This window comes from Podarcis tiliguerta (assembly GCF_965153285.1).
Source record: "Podarcis tiliguerta genome assembly, chromosome: 11".
Lineage (NCBI taxonomy): Eukaryota > Metazoa > Chordata > Lepidosauria > Squamata > Lacertidae > Podarcis > Podarcis tiliguerta.
Window position 1 is genome coordinate 38,151,323 of NC_139544.1, and position 13,653 is coordinate 38,164,975.

Here is a 13,653-nt window from a genome sequence, read left to right on the forward strand (position 1 = left end):
GGTTAGCAGGTGATTTGAAATTCTTGTTGTGAACTGCCCCAAGACCTCTGGGTAAATGGTGGTGTATAAGTTGAATAATAGTAAAAAAAATAAAATCCTCTTTTTGAGACCCTGGAGACCCACTGGTGTTAGAGTAGCCAATTTGATTACATTTTCTCCTAAGCCAGCGGTTCTCAACCTGTGGGTCCCCAGATGTTGTTGGACTACAACTCCCATCATCCTTGAGCTCTGGCCTTGCTAGCAAGGGGTGATGGGGGAGTTGTAGTTCAACAACATCTGGGGACCCACAGGTTGAGAAAGGCTGCGCCTAAGCAAACATTTCAAGTCAAAAAAGTTTCTTACCATCCTTCATCATCCTCCACTTCAGGTTCAGACACTTCATCTTCAGGAGTCTCCGCTATTGCTTGGTTCAGTTTTGATTTGAATCTGTCCAGCAATGCCAGCGTCTGGAATTAAAACAAGACTGCTGAAAACTTGCTCAGTTCACCACACCTTTAAGTCCTAATAACGCTAACACTTGAAGTGAGCAGGCATCCAATTGGTGTGATGACTTGGACTGTGAAATCAGCTGAGCAAATGCACTGTGTGTGCAGTATTTACGTATGTATGTAATGAACTACTAACAAGCTAGATCTAGTTTTGTTAAGACACTAAGTATGCCCACTCAGCTGCCTCACTTTAATTCCATGTGCCCCAGTTCATGAGGCTTCAGTGAACCTGCCAGTACTCCAATGGGAATACAGATCTCTGTGCAAGCAGAGCTGCCTTATCTTCTGTGCTGGAAAATGTTTCTCATTCCCATTGAACGGAGTGGAGCAGCTTGTCGTCTTGCAGATATCTCTGCAAATCAGATTTCTGCAGTACTTTATAACTGCATCCATTATGCACCCGTTGGTAAGTTACAAATAAATTTAACAAAATATATCCTACCATCATCAGCAGCATCAAAGACTTAATTGCATGGAAAGACCTTTCCATCATTTTAAGTGTTTTAGTTAGGCTGCTTTTATTGCAGTGCTGCTTTATTTTGTGATCTCTGATCTTAATGGACTGAGTGCTGCTTTAATATTATTGCTGGCTGAGGCTATTTAATTTTATTGTGATCTGGTGTGTTTTAATTTGAACCATTAGATTCTCATAATGTAATAAATTTGCTTAAACTAGGTTATATATGTCATATTAATTTATTAAATAAAAACAGATAAGCACCATTATCAGTGGTTTAGATGCACACTGGTAGTGAAACAACATCTAGGAACCCAAGGCTGAGAAAGGGTGGTCGAGGGGGAAGCTTACTGGCCTTAGGACAGATTGCTCACCTGTAAGCTCTGGATTCCTAAAGTTGAGAAAGCTCTCAGTGTTGCTCTACACAGCTGCAGAACTTCTACACGGGACTGCACAGAATCCCAGCTTTCCACCCCCAAACCACTTGAAGGCTACTGATTTATTGGAAGATTGTAAAATTAAGCTAAGTTTTCAGACCACAATTCAACATGAACAAAATTAAAGGGAAACTTTGAGAACAGAAGGGAAGTCCTGCTGGATGAAGCCAAAGGTCCACTGGCCCAGCATCCTGTTCTCACAGTGGCTAACCAGATTCCTAGCGGATAGTACTGAGAGGCGCACTGACTCAGATAATGAAAGGGTAACTGAATTAGTTTATAAAACACCATGCTGGTTTCATCATCTTCGATTATTTACCTGAACTTCACGGGAAGGTCCTTTCTTCGGCTGCTGCTGTTTCAGTTGTTCATATTTCTTTTTTTCTTCCAGATATTCTGCAACAATGCTGTTTGGGGCAGCTTTGTCATCTGCATTTAGAAACCAATGAAAACATGCACTGAGCCAAGGATGACTATGATGCCATCACCGGGAAAGAGAGAGAAATAAGACTACATAAATCACCTCTAGTGCTGAATACTGTCTGGTTAGCTATTTGACATATGAACTCATTAGAAAACACAATTTGCTGAGAAAACTAACTGACTGCATGTCTAGTCAGAAGTAAAACCAATTTAGTTCAAGGAGTTTTGTACACTAAGTGAGTACACGATTGCTGTTTTAGTTTGGCAGATTAAAAACAATTTGAAGTCAAAGGAATGGTGAATTATGGTCTACTCTGAGTTGGCTAACACTATTTATCACTCTATATCAGCTTTTCATGTCGCAGAAGAAATGGGAATAGATTTGAGAATAGTACTTTGTACTTGGATTTGGAATAATATTGTTTGTTTGTTTGTTTGTTTGTTTTATTTATATGCTGCTCTGCATCACAAGATCTCAGGGTGGTTCACAATAATATATTCCCCCCAATGAAAGAATTCAGCATTGTTCTAAGGTGATTGTTCCATCAGGGCTAGCCTTTTGTCTACCTAGATAGAACAATCCCCACTATCTCCCCCTGCACACTGTTCTGGGGATTCTCCTACCCTTCCCATGAGCCAATTTTGGGGTGGGGTGGGAGGAAAAGCCCCTTGCACAAGCAGAATCATTAGTTAAATCCTACACAAAATTGATAATCAAAAAAGAAAAAATGCAATTTGTGAAAAATACAATTTCAGTGTCGCCTGACCAGAACAAGACACATATATGTTAAGATTTAAATAGGACCTGGCAGTACACTGGAGTTCACGCAAACTACTTACAATCTGAGGTGTTAATATGTGGAAAGGCAAAGCAAATCGTCCTTCACTTCAGGCAAAAAATTGTCTCAGATGTGAACGCCAGGTGTACATCATGCAGCAAAGGGTTTAATCATGCTTAGAGTAGTAGGTCCATTGATTCCAAAGAGTCTACTCTAAGCATGACTAATTCTGGATTTAACTCAATGCATTTTCTATGTGTTTTGTATTGAGGTTGCCTTTGCCTCCCCACCAGCCCTTTATGACTGTCCCTGGTGGTGAAGTCTAGGACTATGGCGGGGGAGGAGGGGATGGGAAGTCCTGAAAGCATGGTCTGAACTCGCTGCCACTGCACAGGACATGCATCTGTTTTGGAAAGGTTTGCTTGCTTGTTTTTGCTATGCATTTGGAAATATGTTAACCAAATGCTGCATGATAGTTCCTGAGTTCAAGGAGCAGTTTTTCATCTAAGTTTGGGTACAACTGAACGCCATTTTGAATCAAGATAGCAGACAAAATCAGTGCATTTTTGAAATGTTCTGTTTCAAAACTGAATTTATTATTATTTTTGGTTTCTCAGAATTCATATCCTATGCCAGGTACAAGCCTGCTACATAACAGATAATATTAGCTTCCCAGAGCTTCAAGTGAACCACAATGGTCTATTTCCCTTTTATCCTATGCCACTGTAGTACTGTCATACATAAAGGATGAGCATTAGAAAAAATGGACTTTTGGGCCAACTTTGTTAATCTATCCTTGTTATGTTGTATCTCTGCAACTCTATGGAATATTCTTTGCTTCTGACATTTATTTGAGTTGGAATAGTGATTACATGGAAAGTAGTATGCTATCCATGTTCTTTTTGGGTTTTGGCTGAGTTTACAAACTGGTGCTTAAGTATTCCACTTTATAATACTGAAGTTTTATGCCCCATTGTATAGTACAAAAAATATGATAGGTTGCAAAAATATAGGGTTTGGATCAAGTTTTTACTGTGTTCTGTATTAGTTTTGTTTTTAAATATTTTGCAGCAAGGCACTGCTAAAAACAACACCATTATCTAAAATAATTTTCTCAGGTTATAATTGTAAACATAGTCCTGTTCTATAAAGAACTGAACACCAATAATCTAATAAAAATGTATTTAAGGTCTAGCATTATTTATTTGAAGATTGATTTTGTTCAAATTTGGGTTTCTGATTCATCTTTAACAAACTTGAATACTCAGATTTAACAATTTAGTGTATTCATGTAGATAAATACAGAACCCCATTCATGAAATTGTTGGTGAAACTCCTTAAAAGTGCAGTTATGGTCCCAAATCAGGAACCAAAATGATTCCTGAAACCCCTGCCCTGCTATGTGAAATTTGATGAAAACATATTAAAAGCAATTTATCAATTTTTAAGATGCCTATACCTTCAGTTTTTGGAACATTCCAGAAACAGTACTCACTAAAGCTGAAAACCTACCAGCCACTTCATACACAATTTTTTTAAAAAACAAAAATCTTTACATAACTATTTGTAGATTTGTATGAGTAGAATATTTGTGAACAGAATTGTATGCAACAAAGTAAGGTTTTTCTTCTTCCAGGAATGGAATTACTGACTAGGAAATAGGAGTTGCTAACTAACAAACAAAATGTTTGGTTTTCTGGTGAAGTTTTTATAGTGATACAACTAACACTACTTAGTATATTAACATTTGGTGCAGACCCCAATCTGAATGTTGAAAGAGAGTCTGGAGGTGATTAATATATTCTTTTCATCTGCTTGTTTGTGCGTTTAAGAGCTCATAGAAGTGGACTACACTACAACGCTCTGTGAGCAAGGCACTGATGGACTTCCCTATGTATGGAAGGTGAATTAGGGAACTGTGCAAATCCTTTCATCCGTTATTAACACTACTCATTCTAGGAAGAGATGGTTTAAATGCCAAGTAAGTGCCTGAAAAGAACATGGGGAATTGGCCTTTAGCTGCCTTGATTTTATTTCAGAAAGGCAAGTTATAAATGCCAAAAATCAATTAAGCAAACTTTCTTTCTTGCAAACATGCAGACACCTATCAACTTTAGGGGAAGACCCAAAGTTCAGTGGAAGAGTATCTGCTTTTACATACAGAAGGCCCCTGAAATCTCTGAGAGCCACCGCCAGTCAGGATAGATAAATCCGAGCTTGATAGACCAATTGTCTGAGGTACTGTGGTACCTCAGGTTACATACGCTTCAGGTTACAGACTCCGCTAACATAGCAATAGTACCTCGGGTTAAGAACTTTGCTTCAGGATGAGAACCGAAATTGAATGGTGGCAGCGGCAGGAGGCCCCATTGGCTAAAGTGGTGCTTCAGGTTAAGAACAGACCTCCAAAATGAATTAAGTACTTAACCCGAGGTACCACTGTATTTCTAACTTTAGCCTAGTTCTGTAGACTTCATGGCTTTAGTTTGGATAGCAAACTCAGGTCATCCTCACTGTAACTCTCTTCTTCTCTGTCCTCTCTCCCCCAAACCCCGCCTAATGTTGGTACAAGAAATTTAAATTTCAAACGATTTATTTAGCCAATACCACTACTACTCCCAAGATATATGCTTATCAAGGGTATACAGTCGTATCTTGGTTCTCGAACGCCTTGGTACTCGTACGTTTTGGCTCCCAAATGCCAAAAAGTAAGTGTTCTAGTTTTCGAATGTTCTTTGGAAGCCGAACATCCGACGTGGCTTCTGTGGCTTCCGACTGAGTGCAGGAAGCTCCTGCATCCAATCAGAAGCCGTGCCTTGGTTTCTGAACAGTTCTGGCAGTCAAATGGACTCCCGGAATGGAGTAAGTTTGACAACCAAGGTACCACAGTATAGGAAATGTATGAAGAAAGCAGTTTGAGGGCCTGTATGCTCAATTATTTGAATGAATGATCATAGGAAAGAAATGCAAATTTAGGAAAGAAATGCAAATTTAATAAACTAGTGCAATGCATTCACCAAAGCTGAAAAGTAATCTAAATGAATCAGGCTTGAGATCATTTGGTTCAGACTAGCACAAGATCAAGAGATTATACAAACGACTGGTGAGAAGATAAGAGACAAACGTCTCCTTCACTGGCAAGACTGGATTCAGGTTTCCAGCAGCTTTCAGCAATCCTTTGTCTTAATCTATTTTACTCTTTTATTTAGTGCCCAAGACTAGCTCTACAGGATGTTGAATGATGCTGCCCCAGGCACAGCCTCTCCAGCTGTTAGAACTAGCTGCTGCTCTTATGTTTAATGGGAACTATTGACAGCTTTCTTGTTTTGTCCTGTCTTTTTGGCTGAGGAAACCACAAATCACTGCAACTGAGGAACAACACATTTCTTTTCTTAAAAGAACTGTAAACCGATTTCATCATGCTAATAAGAAAAAACAAACATGAATAACAGAATATGGAAAAGGCAAGTTATTTAAGTATTTGTTGTAGCAGTGCATCAGATATGGTGGACTTGTTCACTCACTCGGTCGTTTTGGATGAAAATCATTGCAGTCATATTAGGAATAGCAGGGCAAATGAAAATATTTTTAACATTATTTAAATGTCACCAGGAAGGCTCTGGGAAATCTGGATGTACAAGGGGAGAAAGGACGGGGCAGAGGAAGCAGGGAGCGTGCTTACATATGACTCATTACCAATCCAATAAGCCATGGTTTGTTATGTCTATACCAGGATTTATTGTACAAATGCAACCCTAGGAAGACATGTGTTTTTGTGATGGGGGCATCATTAAATACACACCACAACCTTGAATTATTATTTAATCAGAGTGCTATTATACTGAGCAATAAATGCTCTCTAAATGCAATAATCAGGTTTTTTTTAGTTTTGCCGTCCCCTAAACTACCTTTACAATGAAACTAATTATTCTGAGAAAAAAGACAGACATACAAGGTTGCAACCAGAATGATACTTCAGGCATGGTTTTTAAACAATTATGGGGCACAGAAACTTGAGGAACAAAATGACACTAGCAGAAGATCAAACGGCAGATAATTATAGGGGGGAAAGCAATGCACTAGGTTGCAGATTAGTAAATCTATACTTGAACCCAGATGTCAATTTTTTAAAATGGATGGCACAAGACCTAAGGCTGACAGGTCTTTGGAGAGACGGCTGCTTGCACCAAACAGAAAAGGGAAATAAAAACACACACACAGAGAGCTCTGTTTCATATTTACAGTCTCAACTGACAGACCTTTTGCCCTTAGGGCAGCAAGAGGTGGGGCAATCTCAACTGAGAATCTACAAAAGGAGTGATAAAAATTAAGACACTTTACACTGCACTGAAAAACCCCCAAGGGTTTCTCATATAATATAACCCAACAGATATTTAAAGGTAATGAGCATGAACTAATTTTCAGACAAAGGGGAGAAGCCTTTGTATATGGAAAATCTCCCTCACTCCTTTTTTTGAAAAATTCACACTGAAATTATTTGCCAAAATCCACATGTAATATCCCCTCAAAACCCTTTTAAAGAAGAGCAGGTGATATTCAATCCATACTTGCCTAAATACTATGAAGTATCAGGGCCAGAAAGAATTGGACAGTGAAAAAAGGAACCAGAAGCAACTGATGCAAACTGTATATTATTAAGTACCTCATTTCTAGTAAACATAGCTGCAACGTGTTTTGAGGATCTCTATTCCTTGAGGAGTAATCTAAAACAACTGCTTCATATGCCATTAAAGTGGATGCAAGTGTTATTTAATGAACATCGTCCAGCCTTCCTGTAAATTATGTTGCAAACCTATGGTCTAACCATGCTGGCTGGAGCATTTCGGTATTTTATAGAATGAGAGTTAAGAGGTACCTCAAAGGCAAACTAGTCCAACCCCAGCCAATATGTGAAACCCACAACTACAGCATCCCTGACAGGTAGTCATCTAGCTTCTGCTTAAAAACCTGTAATGAAGGAGAGTTCGTCGCATTCTGAGGCAGCCCATCCCATGGTTCAACAGTTCATATCATAAAAATCTTCATAATATTTAGATGAAATAACTTTTTAAAATTTCAGCCTGTTCTTCCAGGTTCTACATTCTATGTAATGACCCTTCAAATGTCTTAAGATGGCTCTCATGTCATTTCTTAATTGTCTGTTCTCCAAGGTAAACATACCAAACTCCTTCCACCTTCTGTCACTGGCAATATCAAATTAACCCAAATAGCTGCGGATCCTTAGGTCTAAATCCCTCTGCAATTGTCCTTCAGGTGCTCCCAGTCTCCAGATGCTACATATATCCTGGTCAAAATCTCACTTGTACTGACCTTTCCCTCCAGTCAAAAAAAGCAAGTTTGGTTGGAAACCAAACATATAAACAAGGGATAGGTATATTTTAAATAAATAAATGAGGACACCTGCCAGTTATGATCTGTCCTTGAAGCTTTCTGCTGTACAGCTTACTCCATTTCTTATCATGGACAAGCTTCAAGTTGTCCACATTTATCTATAGCTGTGAATATGACCACTGCTCCCCTCTCTGAGAGGAAAAAAAGAAAGAAACATTTCCTTTTGCAGGAAATTCCAAAAGTTCCAAGGAGCAAGAAGCAGAAGGGGCAATTTATCATAATTACAAGATGGACTTATTTATCAAAATTTATCATAATGGTTAAAACTATCCCTGTATATTACAGTACAGGACTTTGGCTTTGTTGTTGCTTTTGTAACACAGGCAAACTGGCAGTCCAGTCCATTTGCTTCTAAAACAACTGAAATAATTTCAGGGGATATAAATGACACAATGGGACGAGTCTCTGCTTTCCTTAACAGTTCCAGATAATATTTCTGTATAGCAAGAGTTAGTGATGTGTAGCGGCTAGAGTAGCCTTCCCCTACATGGTGTCCTCCAGCTATTTTTGACTACAACTGTCACCTTCCCTGATCACTGGTCATATTGACAGGAATTGTAGTCTAAAATAATAGGGTAGGGAAAGCTGTCTGAGATTAGGACTGAGAAGACATGGCTCTGACTTCCCATTCACATACGAAAGCCATTGGGTGACCTTGATCCAGTCACCATCTCTCAGCCTAATTTACAGTGTTGTAGTAACAATGAAAGGGGAGACCTGGAAGAACCATATTATGCCACCTTGAGTTCCTTCAAGGAAAGGCAGAATAGACATGCAATAAAAATAAATAACATATAAAGGGTTAGAGGAGATGAGGACACAAGAGTTTATTTAAGATCTTGTACCCTAACAACTAGTCCTTTATAAAGGCTCCCAAGGTAGCTCAGAATAGGATTTAAAGATACAGTATCAGAAGACTAATTAAATTAAAGCTTCTCATTTAAATAAAAGAAGAATATATTGTAGTATATTGTATTTTAAAATGGGGTTTCAGAGTTTTAGGGGTTTTTGAATGTTTTATGTAGATTTTCAATTTCATTGTTCTGTATGGGACAATGACAATAAAGATATTGTATATTGTATAATAGGACAGTCCATCAACAATCAAAACAAACACCAGGAACAGATCTCACAATTAACCAAAAGTCTGTCTAACCAAAATGATCTAAGTAACTTACAAGGAGTGGTGGTGAGTGGTCGGTTCTCCTTAGGCAGAGGGAACTACCGCTAAGATGGCCCTATCTAAACTCAGAAGTTTTCCAATGTCCTAATCCAACACTCTAACCACTATATCACACTGGTGTAGCGGTTTATGTTCCTAGCGACCAAGAGGGGACCCAGGTTCTATGCAACACACATGCGCTTGATGGGAAGATATTTGTTGCTGGGATTAAGGTGGGTCAAGTATGACAACAAAGTAGTGGCATCAACATGAATGCTGGCACCAAATAAGGAATAATGATTCTGATCAGCCCCTCAGCATTTGGTTCTGCAGTAATCTGATGGGACAGTGTTGACAAATCTTGAAACATTGCCAGTCCCTTTATACAAGGAGTACGTGAAATTATTATTGCCCCCCAGGCTATTTTCTTTCTTTCAAAAGAGGAAGAGATGTAACATAATGCGCAAAACGGTTGCTGGAAAAACCACCACCATAGGTACTTTCAAGGTAAACGTCAGAGGTGTTGATTTCAGGTGACTGACATAAAACTCAAAATATAGCTTTAGAAGATGTAGAATAATATACAGTCATAAAGCACCAAAGAGCTGGAAAGAATGAGGCAGCTAATGGGGATGAGCTTGAAGATTTGGATTTTTGCAAATTCTGGACTGAAGGTGACCTGGTCCACACTTCCTAGACTAATGTGTGAATCAGTATACTTCAGATTTCACACTTCAATTCTGTATTACACTTCCCAGCTCAACCCCTCCCCTTAATTAGCAATGTGTATTCAATATAGAAATACATATATTGAAATAAAATATGTAGTTAAATATGAATTTTAATGTGATATATCTGTGTGTGTATTAAGATTGATATGGAAATGGAGCAGACTTCTGAATGAAGACATGTGTAATACTATCATGAGGAATTGGTCTCTTTCCAAACTTGTGTCAATTTCCAACTGGCTGTGCTCCCAGGTACTGCTGGGAGTCAAAGGTGCTGCTGCGAGTTCGAGTCTAACAACATTTGGAGGGCACCATATTGGTTACCTCTGCTCTAACTACTACACCACACTTTCTTAATCTCTGCCTCCACCACTTGCAAATAAGCAGGAGCTGGAATTACACCCAGTCCCACCATATATATATATATATATATATATATATCAATGTTACCTGACTGGCAGGAATGGATTTACTAATCTCAGGTCTTTTACACACACACACACACACACACACACACACACACACACACATTTCTGAGGTAGTAGTAAAATAGGACAGAGAAGTAAGTTACTGCTCAAATGTAAAAAGGCATATCATTTTGCTCAAGAATATTTTTAGCTTGTTCCCCTTGAAAGTACCTGAGTGCATATTACCCATAACAGATGTGATGGGACATCTTTTAAGGCTTAAGATTAACATTTTTTTCCATTTTCTAATAAAAATCATGTGTTTTAAAAACACCATGCTCCATTAGATACACAAATATGGATGCAGGCATCTCAATTTCTACATACACAGCTCTGTTATTGATTTCATCCAATCTTAAGATGGCTCTTAGAAACTTCTAAATGATTGAATGTGACCTCCACGTTGCCTGGGGTGTATCTCAAATAACCACTGGTTTTAATCCCCTCTTTATTTTCAAAGCTCAGGTTGCCTTTTCTAGTCTAAATGTTGTCAGTTCACAACTGAGGCATTGTTTTGATAATGCACCAGAAAGGAACTGACACCTTACCTTTCTGAAAGCAGATTAGAAAATTTGCCTAAACCTACATCTGTATGGGGCTCAGCTTTATTGGCTGCCGAGCTGAAGAAAGCACAAAAAACTCAAAGACACAAGAGGGGGGATTTAGAAATATAATTTAGCCAAGAGGAAACAAGAAAAATAAGAGAACCAGCCCACCGAACGCTGGATAAGTGAGACGCAAAGGGAGTCTCAGGATAACTTATGGCAAGCCTTTACAGAAAAAAGAGGTATGCCATCGCTACTGTTCTTTAATGGTAAAAAAGGGTGAGATGCGGAATGTCAGATTGTATCATTTTATATCTTCTTAGATATGCATGCATGAAGCTGAAAATATTTCATTTTGGGAGCCAAAAATATCTAAGACAGTGCCATCCACAAACTCTGGGGCTTTCCTCTTCTATCTTGCCCAGTCTTGTAGTTAGATAGGCCTCAACATGGCCCTGTGGTAGATGATCCCTTTTTATTGCTTCACCTGACAGCTATCTCACACTGGGATCCCCAAGCCTTCTACTTTAGTTTCCGAGTTCAGTCATCAATGTGTGTCTGCCCATGTCCATTCAATTTCACCTTCACTGGACTTGGTGATCACCAGAGTCTCTGCCTACATCTGAGGGAATCCTTTGGGAGTTGTCTCTTCTTTGACTCCCTATAGTACAGTGGGGGGGGGGTAACAGTGGCCCACCAGCTCCCATAATTTCATCTTATTTTGTTATAAAAATATTAATATACTGCTAGCTCATAGAAATATATCAAAGCGGTTTACAGCAATAAAACATAAAACTATACAATAAAACCGTAACAAAGTTAAAAACAGACACCAATTAACCCTTATGGAAGGATGTGTTCTTAACTACCTGTATAGGCCTGACGGAATAGAAATTTTCCAGCGAGCACTTGAAAGTTGGCACAGAAGGCGCCTTTTGAATCTTAGCTGGTAGGATATTCCACAGGACTAGGCTGATGACACTAAGGACTCATATTCTTGCTGTTGTCAAATGAGCCTCACCAACTCGGGGAACGACTATGCAGAGGATCTCAGAGGGTGAACTGGGTTTAAGGGGACCCTGTGTCACGGTTCAGTTCACGGGCGATCAAAGTCTCGGCTGGGGACGTCGTGACCGGGGGCAAGATGGTGGGTTGGGAGCAGAAACGGGAGTCCAGAAGCCGGGAGTCAGAAAGCCAAGAGTGTGAGGGTCAGAGAGCCAGGAGTCAAGAAGCCAAGGGTCCGAGGATCAAGAAGCAAGGAGTCATGAAGTCAAGGGTCCAAGAAGCAAGGAGTCAAGGAGCCAAACACAGCAAGGCAGGGAACATGTTGCTGTGGCAAAGAGTTGAAGGGAAAATGCTGACCTTATATCCCTTCCTGGCTCTTGCCACCAGGTGCTGTGAGTTACCAATCGGCCTCACCTGTGTGGCCACGCCTTGCCTCTTCAGAACAAACTTAGGAAGGCCCCAGTCCTGCAGAGTCCTATTGGTCACAGGGCCTGGCTCCTGCATGCACACCTGACACCCTGAACCTAAATCGCTGAAGGCTTTGTAAATTAATGCAAGAAGCTTGAACCTGGTTGGGTAGTAGATGGGCAATCAGTGTGGCTGTTTTATCAATGGTATAACATGTTCTTGACCAGAAACCTCCTTCAGCAGTCTGGCTGCCTTATTCTGCACCAGCTACAGCTTCCAAACCAGACCCAAGGGCAGCCCCACATTGAGCACATTACAGTAATCCAGCCTCAAGGTTACCAGCGCACCATCCTTGACTGCTGGTCATACTGCCTAAGGCTGATGGAAGCTGGAGTCCAACCACATGTGGAGGGCCATCCCTGCTATAGTTTAAGTACTCCAATCTTTCTTCACTGCTTTCTCATCAACAACACATTAGGCAGGGTGTTAGCTCTGCTATGGCAAGAATATCCTCTGTCTCCTTAGACTAAGTATTACCAAAACAGCTGACAAAGGATGTTCTGGCCCAGAAAAGCTTATGACACAATATGTTTGTTCATCTTTAATGTGCCACAAGGCTCTTTGTTGTTTTTATTTCAGATGGCGTAACGTCAGCAATAACCCCACTGTTTAAATTAGGTTTATGAAGTCTGACTCTTGCACACATTCTGTACCATACAGTCAGAGGTATTTTAATGCATTTTTAAACCCTGGGCTGTTTTGGCAGCGAGATTACAAAAGGAAGACTGAAAGAGGGATAACTTTTGTATTTTGGTGGCTTTTGCTGCTTCAGCAGCAGAAGATGCTGGCATGGAGCATAGGAATTAACACAGTGGGGTCAGATGACGTAAATTATAAGGAATAAATAAGGAATAAATAAGTTGTCATGGAAGTGCTACAGTTCAAGGAAAGGCAGAACAGAGATGCAATAAAAATAAATAAAATATAAAGGAATAGAAGAGATCAGGACACAAGGCTTTATTTAAGACCTTGTACCCTGACATTTTGGGACGCGGGTGGTGCTGTGGGTTAAAGCCTCAGTGCCTAGGGCTTGCCGATCGAAAGGTCGGCGGTTCGAATCCCCGCGGTGGGGTGCGCTCCCGCTGTTCGGTCCCAGCGCCTGCCAACCTAGCAGTTCGAAAGCACCCCTGGGTGCAAGTAGATAAATAGGGACCGCTTACTAGCGGGAAGGTAAACGGCGTTTCCGTGTGCGGCTCTGGCTCGCCAGAGCAGCGATGTCACGCTGGCCACGTGACCCGGAAGTGTCTTCGGACAGCGCTGGCCCTTGGCCTCTTTAAGTGAG

The 13,653-nt window shown here is 40.2% G+C and overlaps 1 protein-coding gene across 3 annotated transcripts in view; it reads right to left on the reverse strand.

Moving 5' to 3' along the window:
- The window catches only part of CWC27 (CWC27 spliceosome associated cyclophilin), a 106,582-nt gene that overhangs the window by 22,304 nt on the left and 70,625 nt on the right, over positions 1-13,653 (reverse strand). For all 3 annotated transcript variants that reach the window (XR_014503073.1, XM_083404109.1, XM_083404110.1), the window contains 2 exons: positions 1,702-1,811; positions 343-446 (listed from right to left, as the gene is read on the reverse strand). Coding sequence is in view for 2 of the 3 variants with exons in the window: in XM_083404109.1 (XP_083260235.1) it covers positions 343-446; positions 1,702-1,811 (214 nt within the window). In the remaining variant the exon portion in view is untranslated. The remainder of the gene's footprint in view (positions 1-342; positions 447-1,701; positions 1,812-13,653) is intronic.